At 37.6% G+C, this 25255-nt stretch overlaps 1 protein-coding gene across 1 annotated transcript in view; it reads right to left on the bottom strand.

The window, feature by feature from the left end:
- LY75 (lymphocyte antigen 75) overlaps positions 1 to 25255 on the bottom strand; it is an 88916-nt gene that overhangs the window by 49744 nt on the left and 13917 nt on the right. Inside the window, exons 5-13 of the mRNA XM_057745106.1 lie at positions 18218 to 18328; positions 16962 to 17102; positions 14567 to 14761; positions 13472 to 13629; positions 11537 to 11647; positions 10892 to 10980; positions 10574 to 10743; positions 8327 to 8526; positions 7615 to 7757 (exon numbers count right to left, since the gene is read on the bottom strand). Of these exons, the coding sequence (XP_057601089.1) occupies positions 7615 to 7757; positions 8327 to 8526; positions 10574 to 10743; positions 10892 to 10980; positions 11537 to 11647; positions 13472 to 13629; positions 14567 to 14761; positions 16962 to 17102; positions 18218 to 18328 (1318 nt within the window). The remainder of the gene's footprint in view (positions 1 to 7614; positions 7758 to 8326; positions 8527 to 10573; positions 10744 to 10891; positions 10981 to 11536; positions 11648 to 13471; positions 13630 to 14566; positions 14762 to 16961; positions 17103 to 18217; positions 18329 to 25255) is intronic.

Below are 25255 nucleotides of genomic sequence, written 5' to 3' on the forward strand. Positions count from 1 at the left end.
GGAAACCAGTATCTCAGCCATAACCCCCAATAAACACTATTTGATGAGGGCACTTAGTCTGCAAAGCCTTAGATTTATATCCAAATCCATTCATGCCACATCATTGGAGGTAGTGCACACAGCAGCAGTCGCACTGCAAACAAGGCTTTCTTCCATAATCCCAAAACCATTTTTGTTCTGCAATGGCTTTCCCTGGTAGGCTGCTGTTAAGAGTTGCAAAGATCTTACAGCCTTAATGATCTGGTGCACCACGAACCCTTTTCATTGAAATACAAACAGAGATGTGGAACTTAGATTGTGAGAAGTAGAGCAGTAATCTGATTTCATTCCTTGGCAGGCAAAACACAATTTGGGCAACGGACATCTTGCTGAGAAAGGTCAATCCCTGCAATAAAAGGCTAAGGTGTTCAAGAAATAAGCTTTAGAATCATTTTCTGATATAAATGGGCTGGCTTCCTTTCTTCCCTTCAAGCCATGGTTATAATATTGGATAGGTTTTAGAATATGTTGTCTAAGTATGACATGGGCAAATGATCTCTCTATTAATGGAGAAACGTTACAGTCTACTTAACATGGCACTGTAATAGCTGCTGGGGTGAGTACAAACAAAATATGGTCTCTACGAGTGAAAGGGTTATGGTGATTTGTTCTTTCTTTGTGCTTTCCTGTTTTCTAAATTCACTATGCATTGCTTCTGTGATCAGAAAAAAAATTAAACATCGTATATTCTGCAGAAAATAAACTATATGAATAGGAACAGAAGAAAATGGAAAAGGTTTGCACTAAATGTTGACTATGTTTATAACTAGGGTTTGAGGTGATCTTAATTTTTTTCATTATGATTTCTTATATTTCCCAAATTTTACATAATGAACTTGTATTAATTTTTAATTGGGGGGGACCCAGCAAGCATGATCAGAAATAAAGAAATCAAGAAAGAGTTCTTAATTACCTCTCCGACTTTAGTTTTGTTTTCTAGTGTAATCTATTCTGTATATAGAAGCTCTTAATCATCATTTATATCATATATGATATTCCATTTTTCATCAATTGACTCCTACAAATACAGCTGTCCCTTGGTATCCAGGGGGGACTGGTTCCAGGACCCCCCCTCCCATACCAACAACCACAGATGCTCAAGTCCCTTATATAAAATGATGTAGTATTTGCATATAACCTCACACATATTTTAAATTATCTTTAGATGACTTATAATACTTAAAACAGTGTCAATACTATGTAAATCGTTGCCAACACAAGGTGAATTCAAATTTTACTTTTCAGAAATTTCCGGAATTCTTTTTCAAATATTTTCTGCTTGAAGTTGATTGAATCTGCGGATGTGAAATGTGTGGCTATGGAGGGCTGACTGCATGCATAACCTCATGGCTCCTTGAACCACATAAAGGTTTCTAACCTCTTGCTTCCCTAGGAATCTGATTCAAAATCCAGTTTGGTTATGTCAGTATTTTCCTTAAAAATACTTAAGCCTAGACAGTATGATATTGTGTGTGTCAAGCTTGAGATCTAGGGGCGTCTAAGTTGCCATGCTGAGGTTCTCTCTTCAGGGAGGAGCAGCAGCATATCAGAAAGGTTATGCTTCAGAGGCGGCCACCACAAGGGAGTCTGTGGTCCAAAAGCCATACCCGAGGCTTTGGTTGCTGTGGTGTGAATGTCAGAAATAGGTTAATTTCAGCAAACTCAGTAGCTTGTTAATCAGCTTGATGTTAGAAACAGGCTCTCATTGGTAAAACTGAAGTTATTCAAGATAGGAGGAACAGCTAAAAATACTGAGAGACCCTCTCGGTCCTCACGAAAGGGTGTTTAGAATCGGGTGAGGCTGGCAGCCTGCACCACTGGAAATGGATCTGGGACCTGATCTCTAAATGCTCCCATGTCCAGTCACTGGGTCAGGTGACCGGGACTGCCTGATGCCAACTAGAGTGGGAACAGAATGAATCCTGCCTCTGGAACATTGTCACATTTACCTCAAATGAACCTTCCACCGAAGATGGTCACTGGAACACCTAAAAGGACCGACTACCAGGATGTTGTAAGCATACAAGACAGGTTATATAACATGTTTTGTGCCTGCTTCAATGACTTTAATAAATGTATGTCTGGAAAGATTCAGTCTGAATTTTGCATTCATTATACTCTACTCTCAAGGTTGTGGGGAGTATCTGAGAAACACTCACCTTAAAAAGAACTTAAGGGTTTGTATATTCAAATTAGCTTAGAGTGCAATGAAATTTTGTGTATTAATTTCTAATGCTAGAAAATGAAGTCTCAAATACTAGAAACTATATAATAGATGCTTAATAGATGATTATTTATGGAACACATGTATTGCATTTTTCATCAGAGTCCAAGCACACTGTAGTGAGACTTTACTTGCTTTAATGAATAGTGAGTATATTAATGCAAATCTGGAAAGTGTGGGATGTTCAAATATTTAAATTCCCATTCAAAATCTTATCTTCCAGAGGTAACAACGATTATCTTTTTTGATGTATTTTTGCAGTCTACTTTTTGATGTAAATAGTGTATTTTTTACTCTTTTATAATTTGCCCTCCTTCCCACTTAATATATTATAAATATTTGCATGTTATAATGTTCTTTTTTTAAAAAATTTTAATGCACAGAGGACAAATTCCAAACAAAGATCAATAAAAGTGATGATACTAGGAATCTTTATCTTTTTTCTGACTTTCATGGAAATGCATTTAATGTTTAATCATTAAGTGTGACATGGCTATTGGTTGAACTACACTTCTTAATTTAATAAGAAATTATATGTTAACTATATTAATTAAATATGCTAAGTACATATTTATATATTAAATCAGGAATGAATAGTGAATTTTACCAGATGCATTTTCAGCACCTATTAATATGATCACATATTTGACTAGATATACAGAGTTCCTAATACTGACCCAACCTTGTACTCTTGGAAGAAATCCTACATGATCAAGGCATGTTATTTTGAGGTAGTATAACACAGTGGGTTAAGAAAGTGGGCTCTAATGGGTTCACATATTGGATCCTTTACTTACTAACTATATAACCTTGGGCAAGTTATTTTACTTCTCTGTGTTTCTATCTCCCCATTTAGATAAGATAGGCATAGTAACAGTACGTACCTCATGGGCCGTTGTGAGGATTAGTTAGTAGAAAATACTTAGGACATTATCTGGCACATAATAAGCACTATATCAGTGTTTTGTATTGTGGCTTTTGTTAGTATTTACTTTTTCAAGTCTAGATATGAGGTTGGCTATAGTTCTTTGTGCTACCTTTGACAGGTTGTGATATCAGAATTAGACTATTTGTGAAATGAACTAAATGCTTGCACCAGTTTCTATGTAATGAAATACAATCTCTTGGTTGTACTACTGAAATACACGGTAATGATCTCTTTTTTAAAATATGACGGAATTCACATATAGAACCATATATGTAATTCCTATCTCTTTCTTCGAAGAAATTCTTTGTTAACGTTTTCTATTTTTTCCATGGCTATTGTACTACAGGCTTTCCACTTATTAAATCAATTACGTACTAGTTTATATTTCCCCAGAAATTGTTCACTTTAATAATTTAATTATAATAACAGAATTATGCATAGGATTCTTACCAATTAAGAAAATTCTCCATTGAATGGATTTTATAATCTCTTAGATTTCATTTGAAGTATCTGTTTTCTTTTTTGTTTTTATGATTTAGTCATCAGGAGATAGTTTTCTTCTGTTTTGTAGTTTTATTTCTAGAGATAAATCTCTAGGATTTGTCAATTCTACTGCTTTTCTAATTTCTAATTCATTCATTTCACTTTTATCTATATTAGGTTCTTTCTTATGGTTTCCTTGTATTTATATTCACTTTTATCTATATTAGGTTCTTTCTTATGGTTTCCTTGTATTTATATTGATATTTTCACTTTTAGGTGAATGCTTATTTTCATTATTTTTATTTAATAACTAAAGTCCTTAAAGCTATTAATGTACCTCCAACTATAGCTTTGGCTATATCTCATGAATTTCAGAATGAATGTTTTTATTACCATCTACACAGTTTTGATTTACTTGCCAAAAGAGTTCTTAAAAATACTAAATGTTTGTTTCATAAATAAGAATCACAGATGTAGAAAACAAACTTATGGTTTCCGGGGGGAAAGGGCAGGGAGAGGGATAAACTGGGAGACTGGGATTGACATATTCGTACTACTATGTGTAAAATGGATAACTAATAAGGACACACTGTATAGCACAGGGAACTCTACTCAATACTCTGTAATGACCTATATGGGAAAAGAATCTAAAAAAGAGTGGATTATGTGTACGTGTTAACTGATTCACTTTGCTGTACACCTGAAACTAATACAACATTGTAAATCAACTGTATGCCAATAAAAAATTTTTAAAAACACTGAATTTTTAGGTAGAGGGGATTTGATTTCACTTCTAATGTAACTTGTATAATTTTACCACTTTGGAATGTTAGGGTTTTTTGGTTTTTTTTTGGCCTAATAGATCCATTATTTTAAGTGACCCAGGCAAAGAGCTTAAAGAGGAAGTATATATAGACTTTTTTAAAATTTAAATTTATTTACTTATTTATTTACTGGCTGTGTTGGGTCTTCATTGCTGCACATGGGCTTTCTCTAGTTGTGGTGAGCAGGGGCTACTATTCGTTGTGGTACGCGGGTTCCTCATTGTCATGGCTTCTCTTGTTGTGGAGCATGGGCTTTAGGCGCGTGGGCTTCAGTAGTTGCAGTACATGGGCTCAACAGTTGTGGCTCACAGGTTCTAAAGCATAGGCTCAATAGTTGTGGCACACGGGCTTAGTTGCTTCGTGGCATGTGGGATCTTCCTGGGGCAGGGATCAAACCCATGTCCCCTGCATTGGCAGGCAGATTCTTAACCACTGCGCCACCTAAGAAGCCCCTAGACTTTTTAATCTATAAATAAAGAGGATATTATTAAACCAACCTTAATTATACTATTCATATGTTCTATATTATTTCTATTTTGCCTGTCTCATTTGTCAATAAATGAGATGAGTGTTAATGTCTCCTATTACTATTTTTTATTGGAAAATTTTACTAATATAATTAATATTTTTGCTTTATATATTTTGATGCTATTTAAGTTTGTAAAGGCTCTTAACTATTATAACTTCAATATAGATTGTACCTTTAATCAATAATAAGTAGATCTCATTTTCCCATTTAATGTCTTTTTACTTCAATTGTATTTTATCTAATATTAATACTGTGACTCTAGCTTTTTGGTTCACATTTGCACAATACAATTTTGCCCATTATCTTCATTTTCCCATTCTAATTTTTGTATTAAGTTTGTGACTATTAACTCAATGCAACTTGGGTGAACAAGCACATTAGATAAGCAAGTGAAGTGGGCAAGGAGTAATAAATTGGAGACCATAACAAATTGGAGAGTGGTGCCCCAATTTAGTGGGTCACTGGCTACTCAGCACTAATTACTGCTGCAATATGAAAATGCTGCCAGTTGTTTTAATTTTAAAAGGAGTGTCAAAAATATGGACTTTTATCAAAATGTTTTGCTGAAGCACTTTGTGGCCTCTTTCTTCCAGGAAAAGAACATAACACTCATACGGGGATATGTGTATAAAAACAGATGATTGAACCTGGTGTACCCCCAAAAAAATAAAAAAAAAAATAAAAAAAAAAAAAGAACATAACACTCTTTTGGCTGGAAAGGTACTAATTGGCAAAACTTATTTTAGGTATCTTTCAACAGCATACAGTTGGGTTTCATTTCGGAACATATTTGCAAACTTGGACTTAAACATAACTGATAATGGATACATTTGGTCTTCTGCCATTTTGCTTTATGCTGGAATTTATGCTTTGTTATTTTATTACTTTATAATTTGCTGTATGGGCCTTTTTTTTTTAACCCATTACATATTCAGTAGACAAATATACTCTTTACAGTTTTAAAAAATACAAAATATATGTTTCTAGATATGATTTCCAGGTAAAATGAGGAATTTATTATACTTTCCATTTTTCACAACAATTTTCTCTCTTTATATCCCAGTTTTTATTTATAAATAGAGTTATGAACTCTAGTATTAACCAGAGTTAACATCTGGTTTTATTAAAATATTCTTGTTTCTCTTTCAGAATTTAGGATAATGTCATTCTAAACTTAGGACAATTTAACCTAATTTTATAATTAAATATATTGCATTATTTAGACTGGGGCTATGTTTTCATGTTATGTATTCTTCCTCCTTATTCTTTAAAAACAAAATAACAGCTCATGTATTTTGATTTTTATTCATCTTTCAACTGGAATATGTCTTTGAATTTTTTTTCAAGTAGGAAGCATTACCCGTTACTATCTTCACAAATGAAAAACCACACAATTGGGAACTAAAATCAACACGTTGCAAACATTTTCCACCTCAAAACTCTTCAGATGTCAGTTTTTAAAATGCCTTCTTATATAAATAAGGCTAGGTGGATTTTGTGTTTTGGTACCTGTTTTATTTTTGCTGTTTTTCTTGGAAATCTTTGTTTTTTTGATTCAAAATGATCAGGAAAGTATTCTGTAGGATATGTCCAGGTGGTGATTTCTTTTCCATAATTTTGCCTGGTATATCCTGAATCCTTGATTTACAAATTTTGGTCTTCTTTTCAATTCAAAAAGTGAGGGGAAAAATAGTGAAGTAGAAGTCCCTCATACCCATGATTGTCCCCAAAGTTTCAGAAAAAAATTTCCTCCTATGACAGCAACAAGTGGCCCATATTTTTCCACACTGTCCTTAAGGACAGCGGGAAAACTGTTCAGGAATCCTCCTTCTACATAACATCAAAATCACAGTGACTGATTGACTCCATCCTTGTAACATCTCTGATCACTTCCTTATTGTCCCATCTTACTGCCCCTCTTCAATGTAGTTTTCTACTAAAAGGGCTGTAATAGCCTTATAATTAGTTGTTCTGCATCTACCTACCATGTCTGCCTGTCTGTCTGTCTGTCTGTCTGTCTGTCTCTCTACACACACTCACACACTTTGTTTTTGCTTGTTTTTTGCTTATTGACTTACTATTAAACTCCTTCCCTGGCAAGAAAGGATGTTCCAATTTCATATCCAAATTCCATTTTCTATCTAAGTTGTATGGCTCATTTCTCCTTGACCGTATCTGTATATTCTTTGCTTATGCTCTGTTTTCCCTGGCTTTTTCTCCCATGTTAACTTTCAAATATTACCTTACTTGCTGAGAACCACCCTTCTTCATAACATTTTCCCCAATTACACCTCCCCAAAACACTTCCTTCCTCCTCTGAATTCCCATGGCCTCTCCTTACCAATGTTCTAGATTTTTCCACCATACATTCCTTATCCGCACTGCTGGACGTTATTACACTACACAAAGGGTGGGAACTCTGTCTCTTTCATCTCTGAATCCCTCATAGTGTCTTGCACATAAAAATGCTTGATGTGGAATGACTGTTAAAGTATTGAATACCCCTTTTAGATAATAAAACATGTCAATTCTGAATAAGTAGAGGACATCAAATTTAGCACAGAAGATCTCATTCTGAAAGTATTACCTGAATTGGTCCATTAAAAAGTGAAGAAATTCCTTTATTTCATCCACGTGACTGATGCTAGGAAGGTGTCCTCCAAATGCTTGGCAGAATCTCTCAGCTTCTTCCCAGTTCCTCTTTCTTACAATTCTTTCTATATGAAATAGCTTAACAAAATATAATAGTAATTTGTTTTCTGGTATAATCATAAAGTATTCATAATTTCAAAGTTGATTGCAGTCAAATGTGAGGACCCCTGAAATAGATTCTTAGAAGTGTAATAAAGGTAGAGGTAAAAGGCCCATATACTGTGATATAGACAGGTCCTGCTGAAGGTGTCAACTAGAGGCCAGAATGACAAGGACCCTAAAATAAATGTTTTGACCTGTAAGAAGTGACAGAACTCTTCATTTAACAACAATAATTAGAGGGATATGAGAATTATAAGCAAAGTATAAGCATGGCATCCAGCTCACCCAACTTCCCAAAATGAAAGAACCCTAGGAAAGAGGCATTCCTGGCTCTGGCCCTGCTCTTTTGGGTAGCATGTGAGTTCACATGGGAATGAGTTATCTGATACCAGAGGTTCCAAGATACCCTGACAAGGACTCTGAGCTCCCAAATACTTTGGTAGGTGATGTATATGTCTGGGGAGAAGCATAGTTTGTACAAAGACATGGACTAGGATAGTAGAGAGATAACTTCAGTGAGGGACTGAATGAGAACATTACTTTACCTTATAACAAGAAAGACCTGACTGGAAACTATGCCAGCCTTCAGGACAGGAGTCTTCAGGCTGGGGGACTGCTTTTTCAGGCTGAGGGGACTCACTCATTTTCTTGCAAATTGAAAGTGCTCTGAAGCTTCTGCAGTCTTTTACCTCCCACTTTCCAAGAGACTTTCCAGTAGCCATAGCCACGCACCCTCCTGGAGAAGCTGGGGTTGAACGGAAAAGTTTAGTTAAGAATAACATTAAAAAATTAAAGTGCAAACATCTCCGAGTGCCTATACTCTTTATTTGATTCAAGGTGGGGAGAGAGAATAGGAAAGAAAATGGAGGAAATTAAATGTGTTGTCCACAATAATAATGATAACAATAATACAGAGAAGGGATTACTACTTGCCAGGTACTAGTCTAAGAGGATTAAATGAATTGATCCTCACAGAGTGGATTCGATTGTCATACTGTGGTACAGTGAGGATTAGTGATTTGTCCAAGGTCACATGTGAGTACGTTGTTGATCCAGAACTGGAATCCAGGCGGTGTGTGTGTAGAGCTGTACCCTAAACCACTGTGATGCTCAGAAGAGTTTAAATTGCTCACATTTGCCTAGTAGCCTTCCACAGTTTTTAAGCAACATAGTAAATCTCAAAGCAAAACACTCCCAGATTCAGATCCAAATGAAGAGCTGGTACAGTAAAGGTAAAAGGAGGTGTGTGGTAACATACATTTGTTTACTATTTATTTTATGGCAGCCAGAATTTTATCTACTCACTACAACATTAAAAGATAGTCTGTATTCCCAGATCCATTTCCAGAAGAAGAATTAGTGACTTGCCCACAATCATAGTTAGTGAGTGGCGGAGTCAGAAATTGAACCCAGATTTGTCTGGTAAAATGCCACACTCCCTTTCCCATTACATCACACTGCTTAAAATGGGCAGAGGACAAGAAAAGCATAAATTGCAAAGTAATAAGGACAACTTCCATTCCATTACACAGAGAAGCCTCATTACACAGGGACAGCAAGAGGAACAAGGAACTGGGAAAGATAATGCTGTGTTACCCTGGATGGGTGTCCTATTTTCCACTTTTCTACCCCCCATCCATGGCTTGCCCAATGCAGATCAAACTGGCTGAATCTGGGAGTAATAATGATAGAGAGGACTTAAAGGACTTTCTGGCAACAGACTGAAAGAATAGCCATTATAGCTACTTTCTGAGCACCCCTCCGACCACTGAGGCTTATCCATGAAGAATGTGACATTGACTCTAAAATGTCTTAGTGTCTATAAAAGAAATCATGTGTTTTGTATATTCGATCATTCTAATCTAAGATGAAATTTAAGCAGGATTAGCAACTGCATCCTCCATCTTCTACGAGTAAAAAGATGACCTTGTTATTATCAACACCACTCAGATTTATACTGATGATCATGTATTACAAATTTTGTGGGCATTCTCTATTTCAAATATTGTGTTTAACTATACACTCATGTTTCAATTTCTATGCCATAAAAATGACCTTCATGATTCCATTATACAAATATAAGAAAATATAAATAATTCAAAGGAAGAAAAGTCAAATGCTGTCTCATAAAAAGCCAAAATCCTCTAAAAAGCATTGGATTAGAAGTCAGATCTGGATTTTAGCAACTCAATAACTAGGTAAACTTACTTTGTCAAGTAAGTCACCTTTCGAAGCCTCTGTTTTCTCAACTCTAAAATCAGAAGGGACGTCTGAGGCCTTTTCTGGCTCAAATGTTCTGACTCTATGGCTAATTATGGTCAATGCTTTAGGCTAAAGAAGGATAAACTACATTTCAGAATAAACAATACCTATAATACACTGCCTCCTTAATTCTCACCCATTGACAATAATAGAAATAAACACATTCAATTTTGGAGAAAGAAGTTAAGTAAGAAGCAGAGAGGTGAAAATGTAATGTGCTCTACAATGATGCTTCCAGGTTCTGTTTGAGACTCACATGGAAAAGAACGAACTCACACTGATGCTTCTAGCTCTGTGCCATTAGATGGTGGTTTCTGACAACTGAGCTTTCTAGCTTGCATTGGGTCATTCCCAAGGATTTCATAGGGAAGACGTAGTCGCTGCATCTATTTACGATTCCATAGATAGGCTCCACCCCTGAAGATCATCATCTCCTTCATATTTCAAAGGTAAGTGAAGCACAGATTTGGGAGGAATGCTGCATCTCACAAGTCACTGTATCCTATTGCTTTAAAGGCTAAGGCACTCACCTGGCTCAAGAAAATTCCAGTTGGAAAAGGTTACAGCCCGCTTTATTCCACCAACACTCGCCCAGGTATACTCTCCCCTTGCATCTGCATCTCTCAGGCCAGTCCAGAAGTATTTTTCTGGAGACTGAGTATGCTTTTTAATCATATCATTCAGGTATTCTTGCTCAAATCTACAAAATGAGAGTCAAATTAGTAGGTGTTTTTTACAATGACTGAAATACTGTATAAATTGAAGATGTACTTTTTGCTTAGGAAGGTTATTTAGCAAAGGAACCCAGAGTTAAAGGTGCACTAGTACAAATTTACTGATGGTCACACCTGCTAGTTATAGTCAGATTGCAGTTGGTTCCAAAGGGGACCTCATCCTTGTAAATCTTGTAACAGGTTTCTCCGTGTCTCTTCCAGCCCTAAATCAGAGGAAAAATATCACAGTGTCTTCTGGACTTGATGACAAGCAAGGTTCTGCTACATAAGCAACATCTTAAAACTAATGGAAACTAAGGACATGGACAGGGAATTCAAATACATGATGAGGGCAGGATACAATTTCACATAAAACCTGCATAAGCCTATGAGCCTGTGCGAGACAAAAAGTATGTCTTAAATCACTTTCTTTATCCCTAATGCCTAGCTCATCATAAAAATGTAACAGTTGTTAGTTCAATTATTTTTTAACAAGAATTATATGAGTAGGAGAAGTAAAAAATCAGCTTTGAGGATATAATCATATACATTTTTAGAAATTCATGAATAGGTAATTCTTTTCTCCTATAACTTTTTTTCTTCTGTAAGAATGCTGATATGCTATGATTCACCACCTTCTGGCTTGCTCTAATGTATAAATGAACAGAAGCTATTAATTTCTTCTATTTTCCAAGTCTAAATTATTTATGTCTCAACTACCACCTCTAATCAAGAAGGTGTAGTATTGCTTAGAAAAATTTACACAGGGGTTTTACATACCTCATCTGGAGGACACATCTTATCAGATCGTGTATCATTCAGGTTTTCTCCCTTTTTCTTACATACATATTTAAGTTTCTTGTCACATGATTGGACCTTCCACTGACCTAGCTTTTAAAAAACAGAAAATAATTTTCCCACCCAAGAAATTATGTGCCATATGCTTAGCACTGAACTGTTGTTTTAAATTAAGACAGTTCCTTCTCACAATCAGGGAGGGAGAAGGAGAGGAGGGGGAGGAGGAAAGGGAGGGGAAGAAAATGAATAGAAATGAATGGTTAAATCTGAGAACATAGTCCTAGAAAATGCTACCCAACAAGCCTGCAAGCCTGTTATTTCAGCATCACCTCAAGGTCACAGTGGGGATGAATTTCATTTTCTTGTACGTGTAACAATAAAACCACCAAAGGACACTTATATAGAAGTTGAAGAGAGAAGGACCCAGCCCACACAGTTGCCAGCATGCTAGTCTTCTTCCATGTGACACAGCCAAAGTTTGTTCATAGGTTAAAAACTTTGGGGCCGGTCACCTAACCTCCCTGTCTCAGTTTCCTCATATGTAAGATGATGAAGGTGATTAGAAGAGCTACTCTCTAAGAATTGTAGAATCAAAATTTCTTCCAACTCTACTCCAGTTGAGACGTCAAAGTTCTATTTTTCAAACATGCTACTTACTTATTTTGCTTAAGTCACTCTGTTTTCTTTGAATTAAATTTTAGTTAAGTCAATTGTGATATGGGTCAGTTCTGAATTTTGGAAGCTGTCTAGGTGTCCCATCAGTTCACTCTGATCTATGGGACCTCATTTCTCTCTCTGATTCTCTTTTAAAGATATCCTGTGTATCCTTTTAAATAGAGCATTAAATGTGACACCCTTCTAAATTCAGCTTTACAGCTTTACTATTGAAACATTTCTTTTTTAAAAAATAAATTTATTTATTTATTTATTGGCTGTCTTGGGTCTTTGTTGCTGCACGTGAGCTTTCTCTAGTTATGGCGAGTGGGGGCTGCTCTTCATTGTGGTGAGCAGGCTTCTCATTGTGGTGGCTTCTCTTGTTGTGGAGCATGGGCTGCAGGCACGCGGGCTTCAGTAGTTGCAGCACGCAGGCTCAACAGTTGTGGCTCTCAGGCTCTAGAGTGCAGCATCAGTAGTTGTGGCACACGGGCTTCGTTGCTCCGCGGCATGTGGGATAGTCCCTGACCAGAGAACGAACCTGTGTCCCCTGCATTAGCAGGCAGATTCTTAACCACTGAGCCACCAGGGAAGTCCCTACTGAAACATTTCTAAATAGCCCTACCGTTTTTTGCTTCCACTTAAGTCTCTAGAAGTTTGGGTGACACAATAGGCCTCCTAAATAATTAGAGGTCCACAGGAAAGTGCTACACACAAAAATACAGAGACACATATGTCCTTTCGACTCAAAATAGTTTATTTTGGACTCTTAACTGAAGCATGTTCGATAAACATTTACGTATTCTATAGGAGTAAGATAGTCTCTGAACAAAGTCAGACCTAATTTTTTAATATAACTACTTTTTCACTTCTCAAAGTACGATTAATATAATACTTGATCTGAACATGAGAAGATGGGATTTTCCAGGTTAAACTGTGGCTATCTGCTAAATATCACACTGGTGGTCCTGAGAGAAAGCAGCTTATCAGAACCAACTGGGTGCAAGATTCTGAGCTCCAAAGGGATTCTCCTGATCTATTTCACACCAGAGCAGATACTCTCAGACAGGAATTGGATTGCTTCTTTAGAAATTGCTTTATTTACCTTTTTTTCAGCAGCTACTGGAAAGACCATCCACAGTGCTGTTACCCTTTCCTTTCCCAGCTCAAACACAAATATCTCAACAAAAGTCATCTTCTCCTTATTATTAGATTATCAAGTATAACAACAAGGATATAAGTAAAGGTGAGGAGTTTTCCTACCTTTCCTAAATAGGAGACGCAGTTGGGAGTCTTATTGTAGGGAACATATGGCTCGTTCTCATCCCAATAAGTTAGAGTAACTTCGGTGCCATCTGACCACTGAAATAGAGTCGGTGTATTTACGTTCCTGAGGCCTGTCCATATTTCTTCTTTGGTATCTAAAAGAAAAATGCTTTATTTGTTTGGTTACTCAATTACATATTTCAATATACACACTACCACTGATTCTTACATTCTGATACGAAGTCTTAAGAGCCTTGATGGTATTTCTTTTCCTCTTAGAATTTTAATTCAGAAAATGATACTCTTAATTAACCTGTCCAAATGTTGCTAAGTTAGGCAGGCCTGATGATGAGGGCTCTTCAGGTCATTTATGCAGGTAGGGGACACAGGTGGAATAGCTGTCCTATGAGCCGTAGGCTGGATGTTGCTGATACTTGGTTTAGATAAACCTTGCTTTATGAGAAATAATGAAACTGTACAAATACAGTCATAGATATTCCAATTAGAATAAGAATATTGTCCGTCACTGCCACAGAATGTCTATCCTGCTTCCCCAGGGAAAACAATTGGCACCATGATGGCACAGAACAGGTACCTGGTGTTTGCTATTACTGCTGGTGAATCCCGGGAGGAGGTCTTACTACTGGCTCTCTGGTGTTTTTCTCTTCAATTCTCAGCTTTCAAATAATTACAAAAGTGAAATAATCATCACTTAAGTGTTGGAAGCAATTTAAATAGCATTTAGCTCATGAGAAGAGGGAAATTATTCCATCAATGGTTGTACTGTCAGACCGGTAGCCACTGGCTACATGTGGCTGTTTAAAACTGCAAATCAATTAAAAGGAAATGAAAGTAAAAATTCAGTTCTCCAGTCGCCCTAGCTACATTTCAAGGACTCAAAAGCTGCAAGTGGCTGGTGGCTACTGAATTGGACAGCACAGGTAATAGAACAGTTCCCTCACTGCAGAAAATTCTATTGGACTATGCTGATGTACAGGATCAAACTGTGAGCTTTCCATTCTCACTAAGAGTGAGAATAAGGATACTTTAAAATGTTTTAAACCTTTCAAAGGGGATATCTTAAAAACTTACCCCCACCATGGAGTTTTGTGACAACCACCTCTATATCTGCTAAAGAATGAATGCTGATGAGGTCACTGCTGATGTTTTTGCATTTCATATGTGCATCATCCCAGGAATCACTTTCATTCACCAGCAGATAGCAAAATCCATCATTTGGCAGCCAGCCTGCTGCATCACAGTGAGTATCCGAGTATGTCCAAACATCTAGAGGAAAAGAAGCTATTTATGTTCCAGAAAAGATACATCTATTTTGAATCAATAACATTGCAAATTCTTCTTTTGAATCATAATGCTTCTGGAAAACTGGAGACTGTGATGTCAGATAGTACAGTGACATGAATTTATGTGGTGCCTAATGTATACATAGCATCATAAGCGTGACTGTAGGGATTCAGATGTGACTGTAAAGTGATACAACCGCGCTACATGGCTGGCCACAGACTATTTAAAGAGGGACTGCCCTTAGTCCTAGTAGACAGAAGAAAAGTGTAGGGTAAGCCAGTTGCGACACATCTCTTCCCGGGTATGGGATCTGTGAGGTTCCCCTCCAGTCTCTGCCTTTGAGAGATTATGAAGTTGAGCCTTCTTTTCATGTATGGTCAGCTTAGTGAGGGAATGTGCATTAACGCTCACTGTTGAACAAAGAACAGGCAGAGGTTTAAGGAACAGAATAAGACATTTACTCACTTCGCACCCAAGAAACGGCAGTAGTGGAGGGAAAGGGCAAAGGGCGTCTCTGTACCTCTTTTTCCCTCCCCTCTGCTAGTCCTACAGTACTCACGGAATGAGGGATTCTTTGTTTGGACTATAGTAAAACTCACTCAAGTGATGGTCAAGAAAGATCAGGGGAAAAGAGCAATGTATAAATCATACAAAATACGTCTACTCCTCTTAACAGGACTAGAAAACAGCTTGGCTATTCAGGCTTCATGCGTTTGGACCATCTGGAAAGTTTACTATATGAAAACACAGCATCTTAAAAATGTGGACAGTTTGCTTTTTACTAAAGGATAAAATTCAGTTTAGCTTCTCCCACTTGTAAAATAACTCAGCTTTAAGGTTCTGAAATAGCACTTACTCTTATGATTATATTTAATAATTATTATAAAAGAACAGAGGGGAAAACACCCATAATTGAACTTAAAATAAGTATTTTCATATTCTAGTCTTTGTCTCTATGAGTACATATTTTTACAAGATTAAAATGATTAAGTAGGCATATGATTTTGTCCTGCTTTTTGTATTTCCCTGCTGACAGTTATTTTAATAAATGCATATTGTTCCATCACGTGGAAGCATCTTGATTTACTTAATAACTGCTACTGCAGGATATTCATTTGATCTATCATTAGTCTTCCCAGTTTATTTTCATTTGTGCTATCTTTTCTGCTATGCCTTTTGTTGTATGGACTAAATTTAGTTTGAATCAACTTGGAAGATGAATGTTCATTTTCCCCTATTATTTTTTATCTTAAAAAGTAGCTTTATGCTCCTATTTGGATGATAAGAAATTTTATGGTTTAGTCTCTTCCCCCAACATTCCTTAAAGCAAGACATTTTAAAATCTCTTCTTCTCCTCCCAGCGTTAAGTATTAGTTTTTCTTATTCAGTGAGGATTTAATCAAATACCAGGTACACGGTGGGCCCTGTGAAAGACTGTAAAGGCATTTCTCTTCTCCAATCTTTCAAAGGCTTTTCTTTCAAATTTTCAAACTTGTCTGCACCTCAGAAGTTTCACCTGTCCTATATCTCTCTTATTCCCAGACTCCCTGGAGAAACCCCACTCTGTGTACATATTTTGTCCATCTGCGTCTCTCCTTTCTACCTGATTTATCAACACAAAGAATCAGCCTGGCAAAGAAGGAGAGAGGTGGATGGGCATTGTGGGGAAGAGGGTGGGAACATTCCCGTATCCATCATTTTTTACTTCCCACAGAGGCAGGTAATATGTAAGACCTGGCCTTAGAGCAGTGGCTCTCAAACTTGAGCATGTATCAGAATCACCTGGAAGACTTTTTAAAAAACAGATCGCTGGTTCCCACCCTCAGAGTTTCTGATTCAGTAAGTCTGGGCTAGGTCCTGAGAATCTGCATTTCTTACAGGTACAGGTGAAGCTGATGCTCTTGGTCTGGGGACCCGCTGGCTCTAGAGAAAGAAGAGCCACCTGTGAACAGAAATATATTTCCTATCTAGAATATCCCTGCCTTCTTATGGGCATATACCAAATCAAAGCTTTATTCATGTGTAGTTGATAATATCTAACCACAAGTTCAAAATCAAATACTTCCCTGCATTAGCAGTATCCGGTGAAGAAAAGGGGGAAACAGGTACCGGAAATGGATTTACTTGACTTCACAAAACTGTAATTTTGGGACCTTTTTGTCAGAGGAAGCGAGAAAGGTACCTGTCAACTCCACTGTGTTATTTAGCAGTTTCTTGCAGACGTAGGGCAGTTGAGCCTCACAGGAAAAACTCTGCCACAGACCCGATTCGGCGTCCATTCTTGCACAGCTTGATCCACCAATTATAGGTGCACTTGGCACATCTTAAATGGTAGGATTTTCAAGGATTTAAAAGAAGAAGGTTGGGGGCAAGGGTGGTGGTTAGAAAAAATAATTCATATTCCTAATTTTCTACATTTATGGGAACTCATAAAATAGTTAAAGCTTTAAATTGAAATGTATAAGCTGCAATGGACAATCATGCTTACCTGTGCTTAAATATAGGATGTGGGGGTGGGGTGGGGTGGCGGGGAATACTCTGATATGTTGTAGTTAATTTAAAAAAACAAAACCGAACACCAAACCTCTGCCCCTCTGCATGTCATAGCTTGTGGTTGGCAGCTCTTAATTTGCTATTCTACACAGTAAAAATACTAATTTATGATTCTGCCATGCCTTTAAGGCTTTATGATTAAACTCTAAAGATTCTATGTACTGAGATAATAGAAAATTTATTTACTACTAATAAAATTCCGTTAACTAAAATACTCTACGTATTGGTATTTTTTTTGCAATTAGCTTGTTTTTCTTATACGTATGCGGAATAATTTGGTACTGAAGTTAGTGCTAACTTTTACATTCTACATTCATCAGACGCCTATGGTTTTATTTTTTTAAAATGTATCTAAACCGTCTTTCCAGGGGAAAAAAAGACCTTTTGGCTAGTTAGTGAGTTAGGTTCTGCTTATTTTATGTACTACAAAATTTTCTTTTTTTGTATTAAAACATAACCATTATGTTGTCAGTACTTGGGTGCTGCAGTGGAAGACCCCAATAGCTTGAGAATGGGGAACTATTTCCATATTAGAATTAAGCTGCAGATGAAACACAACATGGGTTGGTCATGGACATGTCAAGTCCTCTCAGGGACACAGAATGGTTCCTGGGGCCATGTGGAGGGGCTCATTCTGCTCCTACCTAAAAATGCAGGGTCACGCTAAAGCTTCGGGACAGATGCTCAGTTGCTCACGGCGGGGGTCAACTTGCCTATAATGGTCTCACAATAAAGAAGGGTATAGGGAAAAAAATTCTTCTGAGAGGTAACCGTAACAAGAGTTGTCAAGGTGTGAGATCTGTGTAAGCGTTCAGGGGACGGGGAGCTGTGATTTTTTTTGAAGCCCGTGCTCTGTGCAGAGTAAGTGGAAGATGGAGCAGTTACCTGGGTCCCAGCTGAGAAAGTTTAAGGGCTTGTGGTCTGACCATTCCCAGCCTCTGGCAGAGTACAGCTGATTTAAACCAATCCAGAAAATCCTCGGAATGCCTTCTTTTTCTGTAAGAATTAGACATTTTAAAAAGTGACAAAAGTACCTGCTATTATCTAAGTCAGACTTACGTTTATACTAACAGGGAAAATATCTGAAGGCAGGAACCCTGTGGGAGGCTGTCTATCCAAACAAAGGCAGGAGATGCTGAGAGGCAACAAAACTTCCGTCTGAGAAACCCAGAGGCTGCTAAGTGAATTCAGTTCTGCTTTCCCAGTAGCTTGTCCAATTCCCTTTCTTCTAAGGTAAGAACAGAATCTTCTCGGAGTAGTTGTCTCACTTTTTTTAACCCTCTTGTACTGATATAGAAAAAGTAGTTGCCACTACATATCTAAATTTTGAAGGTCTAATTACATTCTAGACTGACAGTTTAAATTCATTAAGTACGTATCATTTGCCAGGTACTAAGGACATAAAAACCAAAACAACAAAGTCCTGACCTCATGAGGATTTCAATCTAGTAGGACACACATATAGAGCCCCAAATGATGAAAGGTAACCAGTACTGTTTCATAAATGTGTGCGGAGCCAGGCAAGGGATATACAACTCTAGAGTCCAGAGGAGACATTAAGGCTGTAGACACAGAATGGGGGACACACACACGCACTCGTGTGACAGCTGAGATGCATCATTTAAATTTATTATTTGACAACAGATGACATTAGCATAAAAGAAAAAGAGAAGCAGAAATAACTTAAGTAGAGAAGCTAATTGCTGATATACCACTCAATGGGCACATGCCCACAAGCAATGGGTGCAATTCATGCCTACTGTATAGGTCCATGTGTACTGAAAAAAGAATGCGCAAATAACTGTGTAAGGAATTTCACACCACTGTCAACAAAGTCAACCCCATGATTCAAGAACCTGATAAGACTTTATCAATACCATGAAGAATCTGAAGACACTGAGGGCCAGGTAGAAGAGATAAAGCAACCACTGAAATGATCTACAGAAGACAAGGATGATGTTGATGACAGGAAGAGCTAGCAGGTTGGAATCTCTAAAAATTTGCTGACATATTCCCCGCAGTAAAAAACATGACAACAGTTTCTTAATTCCTCCCAGAGAATTATGTATGATGTATTATAGTATTATATATATAATTCATGTATTTCTCTATATAAATATAAAATACAATTCTATATTAATTTATAAGTATATTATACTATATAAATATGAATAATTCTTAAAGTATGGATTTTGTTCCACTGTATATATCAGATATATCTGTGTGATCTGCATGTAGAAAACCATATCCATACTTTAAGGGCTCTTTGAGAGTAATTTTTGCCTTACTTACACACTTTAGAACCCAAATGCCTAAAACAACTAACTTCACTGGAACTGACACTGGGAGTGGAGGAGATTCCCTGGGTAGGGCAGAAACAGCACCAGCAAAGACAAAAGGGGCCAAGAGCAGTAGCCTGGGAACCAACATGCAAGGGGTGGGCAGGAGTCTGGCAAGAGGGTGGTAGGAACAGAGGCCCAATTATCACTCCGCTGAGGAATAAATGTGAGGTTAAGAGTGAATTGTAAGGTTCCACTGCACGTTCCAGGAGCTTCATTGTGAAAGCTAGAAACAGGGCTTCAGGATCTAGGAAAATAAAATTTTAATGGTAGAAGTTTAAACAAGTTTATAGACTATTGGGGAAGAGTCAATAGAGTTAGTGTCGATGAAAATAGAAGAGAAGAAGCAGTTGATGTGGACACAAAGAGCTTGAGGGAAGTAGTTAACCTTGAGCAAGCTGGAGGAATAACAGTACAGACAGAGATAAATTTATAAGTGTGAGGGTTCGTCTCACTTTTCTCAAGGAGATAATGATAAGGATACTCTCCCTACTAAGGAAGGAGAAAGTGGGTGTTTTGGTAGATGGATTGAGGAGAATGCTGAAGGGAACTCTGGATTTATCCTTTTCTTTCACCTTGTTAGCATAAGCAAGGGCTGCCAGCCCTGGTATAGCAAGACCTTGAGGAATTAATCTAATGCAAATCTTTTTAGTAAATGTGATTGATTTTCCAGCATTCCTAAAGCAGTCCTGGAAACCGTGACATATTTACGGTACTCCAGACTCAGCCATACCTTACATTCAGAATTCCTCTCATTCATTCATTTCTGAACAGGGATACGACAGAGGACCAATCCTTCCCTTCTATCCCAAATTCAATGTCCTCTTTTCCATGAAGCCTTTTCAGATATCCCTTAGCAGGACGTCTGAATAATCCTATTGCATCCTCTAAATAATCCTATTGTCCACCTGCACATGACAAGTACACATTTACAACGGGAGGAAGAGGTGTTTGGAGGGTATCAGACTCCTATTTACGTCATCACAGTCTTCTATTTGTGATCTGTATTGATGACTTCTTTTTTTTTTTTAAGTTAAAAAAGTATTTTTAATTCTTTAAAAATTTAATTCTTTAAAAAGTGAAATATACACAATGGAACATTACTCAGCTATAAAAAGGGATGAGATGGAGCTATATGTAATGAGGTGGATAGAACTACAATCTGTCATACAGAGTGAAGTAAGTCAGAAAGAGAAGGACAAATATTGTACGCTAACTCACATATACGGAATCTAAAAATGGTACTGATGAACTCAGTGACAAGAACAAGGATGCAGATACAGAGAATGGACTGGAGAACTCGAGGTATGGGAGGGGGCGGGGGGTGAAGGGGAAACTGAGTCAAAGCGAGAGAGTAGCACAGACATATATATACTACCAACTGTAAAATAGATAGTCAGTGGGAAGTTGTTGTATAACAAAGGGAGTCCAACTCGAGGATGGAAGACGCCTTAGAGGACTGGGGCGGGGAGGGTGGGGGGGACTCAAGGGGGGGAGTCGAGGAAGGGAGGGAATACGGGGATATGTGTATAAAAACAGATGATTGAACTTGGTGTACCCCCCAAAAATAATAAAAAAATAAAATTAAATTAAATTAAAAAAAAAAGTGAAACAGGCAATCTTGACTGTATCTGTTGTTCTTAAAACTTTTGATAACATTATTAATAGCAAGTGATACTTATACCAAAAATAAGTATGCATAGAGCACATTTTAATCTCATTTTTGATCACCAACTACAATTTAGTCTTCATCTGAAGATCTGTTTCATTTGACTTGATGACTTATTCCTCACTAGAATCATGAGAGCTTAAAATTGTGACTGTATTGGTAAATGCAAACGCTCTGTATGCGTCTTGTGCCAGGTGGCTGTGATAAATTTTAAAGGTCCCGGTTGGGCAGATGCAAAGGGCAGACATTTCTTATGTGGCCTGGACAATTTGGAGCTGGACTTTTTTCCTTCATATAGTCCAGGCGAGGAATGCTATGATGCTTTCCTCCAAGTGCATCATTAGATTGTTTGGTAGGGTATTGACCAATCTGAAACTCTATTTATGCCCATCTTTGCCATCAAGAATCAGATGACTTTTAGCATAAGTTCCTGTATCTAATCAAATGGGTGAGTCCATTGATCTAGCTATTCTTGACCGTCCCTAACACCCCTATTCAGACACGACCCTGTATTTCTATTCCTCTCCCCACAATGAGAGACTGCAAGCCCTGATAATGGTCGTGCACCTGGGATGAACACCAGAAAGGCCACAGCCAGCAGAGGCCCTGACCTAGGAGTGTTCCAGCCTTGGGTCCACTATCAAGGTAGTTCAAAGCGAGCAGCCCCTCAGGCCAGAGACAAATTAGGAAGAACTGAAATGTGCTGTTCCTGCTCTGGGGACTGTCGGTCCTCCTTTGAGCTCTGGGGTTGAATCTGCTGTTACAGGTCCCTGGGAAGGCCAGAGGCATAGGAAATTTGGCACCCAAACAAATCCAGTGAGTCTGAGGAAACCAAATCCCCCATGGTAGGCCCCTGTATTAGTAAAACAGAATCAAAAACTAATTAGGTGCAGGGCAGGCACAAAAGAGAAAGAAAGCTCTTTTAGACTTCGTGTGATTTATCTTCAAGAGGGCTGATTCTGCTTTATTTCTGTCAGCAAATTCCCTAGCCCCACCCAGTCACTAGCTACCAAACCCAGAGGTCGTTTGGGAATAACATTCTCCACTGTCCTCTGCGTACATACAGCTCTTATTTCCCTGACTAGATCAAGCACTTTGATCACAAAATCTCTGGTTCACTTTTGTGGGCCTCACTGTTTCTAGCCCACTGTTTACATGTGGTAGCTTTTAGGGAAGGGACACAACATTGATAGAGACTTCAAGAATGTTCCAGATTCGGATACTCTGAGTTTCAGGTGTTAAAGCATAGCTTTCTTAGGTCTTAGGAAACCAGCAATCATAATTAGGCACACTGATATCCCTAAAGAGCACTCACAGTGAAAGGGAAGCTTGGATCATTAGAAAGGGCTGTACCTTTAAAATTACTGATAGGCAAAAAATGTGGGGAGTGTCTGGCCAGGGATAGGGGACAACCGGGTCCTTTAACACATTATCTCACTCTTTTGTGTTGTTAAAGAAATTGATGCATAAAGAAATCCTGCAACATTTATTCCTCCAAAAGCATCATTAGGTTGTTGGGTATGGTGACAGTCACTTTGACACCTTTTCCTTCACTGAAGCCAACAGTTTCCAAATGTCAGTATTTTGAGAGACTTAAATTTATTGGCCCTTTCTACTCTCAACAGTATTTTTGTAAGGTTTCAGCGGGGTCTGGAATAGAATTCCATTGCCAAACACTGGCCCATTATGCTTCTTTGACAGATTTCCATTCAAGAAGTCTGACTATTATAAGTCCTGAGCAACACAGGAAAAGGTTAAAAGGTTATAAGAAAGAGGTCTGAATAAAGCTTAAACCAAAATCATGACAGAAGACCAGTAGAATCTTTTGAGATTATACTGGTTTATAATATTATGTAAGTTTCACGTGTGCAACATATTTCAACTTCTGTATACACTACAGCGTGCTCACCACCAAATTTTAGTTTCCATCCCTCACTATACAGTTGACCCCTTTTACCCATTTCACCCACTTCTCTCCCTGCTTCCCCTCTGGTAACCATTACTCTGTTCTCTGTACCTATGTGTTTGTTTTTGTTTGGTTTGGTTTGTGCATTTATTTATTTAAATATTTCACATGACTGGACCCATACAGTATTTGTCTCTGTTTGACTAAATTCATTTAACACAATACTCTCAGATTTTTCCGATGATGTTTTCCACAGGAATAGAACAAAATTTTATATAAACAAGATTTATATGGAACCATAAAAGACCCCAAATAACCAAAGAAATCCTAAGAAAGAAGACCTAAGCTGGAGGTAGCCACTCCCTGGTTGCAAATTATACCACAAAGCTATAGTAATTAAAACAGTATAGCATTGGCAGGAAAAACAGATCAAAAGAACAGAATTGAGAGCCCAGAAATAAAACCATGCACATATGGACAACTGATTTATAACAAAGGGGCAAAGAACGTACAATGGATAAAGGATAGTCTCTTCAATAAATGGTATTGGGAAAACCAGGCAGCCATGTGCAAAAGACTGAAACTAAACCAGCATCTTGTACCACACACACAAAAAAATCAATTCAAAATGGACTGAAGACTTGAATGTAAGACCTGAAACCATAAAACTCCTAGAAGAAAACACAGGCAGTATGTTCTTCTACATCAGTCTTAGCAATGTTTCTGGATATGTTTCCTTAGGCAAGAGAAACAAAAACAAAAGTAAACAAATTGGCCTCTATAAAACCAAAAGCTTCTATACAGCAAAGGAAACCATCAACAAAACAAAAGACAACCTACCAAATGGGAGAAGATATTTGCATATCATTTATCCTATAAGGGGTTAATATTCAAAATATACAAAGTACTCACACATTTCAATAACAAAAAAACAACTCAAGCTAAAAATGTGCAGAGGATCTGAATTGACATTTTTCCAAAGAAGACATACCGATGGCCAACAGACATATGAAAAGATGTTCGACATCAGCAGTTATTAGGGAAATGCAAATCAAAGCTACAATAAGACATCACCTCATGCCTGGTAGAATGTCTGTTATCAAAAGGGCAAAAAATAAAAAATGTTGAAGAGGATGTGGAGAAATGGGAACCTTCATACACTGCTGGGGGGAATGTAAAAGTCCAGTAGACTTTTAATGATGAAAACAACGAAAGAAAGATATGTAAGAGGAGTAAGTATGATTATAAAAAAAAGTAAGGGCTCTGGAGTTACATATGTTGAGATTCAAATCCCAATTCTGGTACTTTATAGCTCTGGGATGTTGGGTATATTATTTCTAAACATCACTTCCTAGTCTGTAAGTGGGGATAAAAATGGCATTGTAATGATGATTACATTATAGTTGACCCTTGAATAATATGGGTTTGAACAATGCAGGTTCACTTATATGTTGATTTTTTTCACTAAATACATACTACAGAACTATACAATCTATGGTTGGTTGAATCTATGGATGTGGAATTGCATTCATGTATTCAAATGTGAAGATTTTTTACTGAGGCAATCTATGACAGCCATCTTCTCCACCCTCCTCAAGTTCTCTACTGTTCAATGTTCAAAGAGTTTAATGTTTACCTTTTTTCAACCTTTCACTTAGGCTTCAGGTAGCAGTTTAATCTTGCTACCTCACCACATTTTCTGAATATTAACCTCTCTTGGTCTCTATCATGAGATGCATTTTCTTTTTTTTTTTTTAATTTATTTATTCATTTATTTATTGGCTGAGTTGGGTCTTCGTTGCTGTTCATGGGCTTTCTCTAGTTGCAGCGAGCCGGGGCTATTCTACATTGCAGTGCACAGGCTTCTCATTGTGGTGGCTTTTCTTGCTGTGGAGCATACGCTCTAGGCGTGTGCGGGTTTCAGTAGTTGTGGCACACAGGCTCAATAACTGTTGCTAGCGGACTCTAGAGCGCAGGCTCAGTAGTTGTGGTGCATGGACTTAGTTGCT

Source organism: Hippopotamus amphibius, chromosome 8, assembly GCF_030028045.1.
Source record: "Hippopotamus amphibius kiboko isolate mHipAmp2 chromosome 8, mHipAmp2.hap2, whole genome shotgun sequence".
NCBI classification, from domain to species: domain Eukaryota; kingdom Metazoa; phylum Chordata; class Mammalia; order Artiodactyla; family Hippopotamidae; genus Hippopotamus; species Hippopotamus amphibius.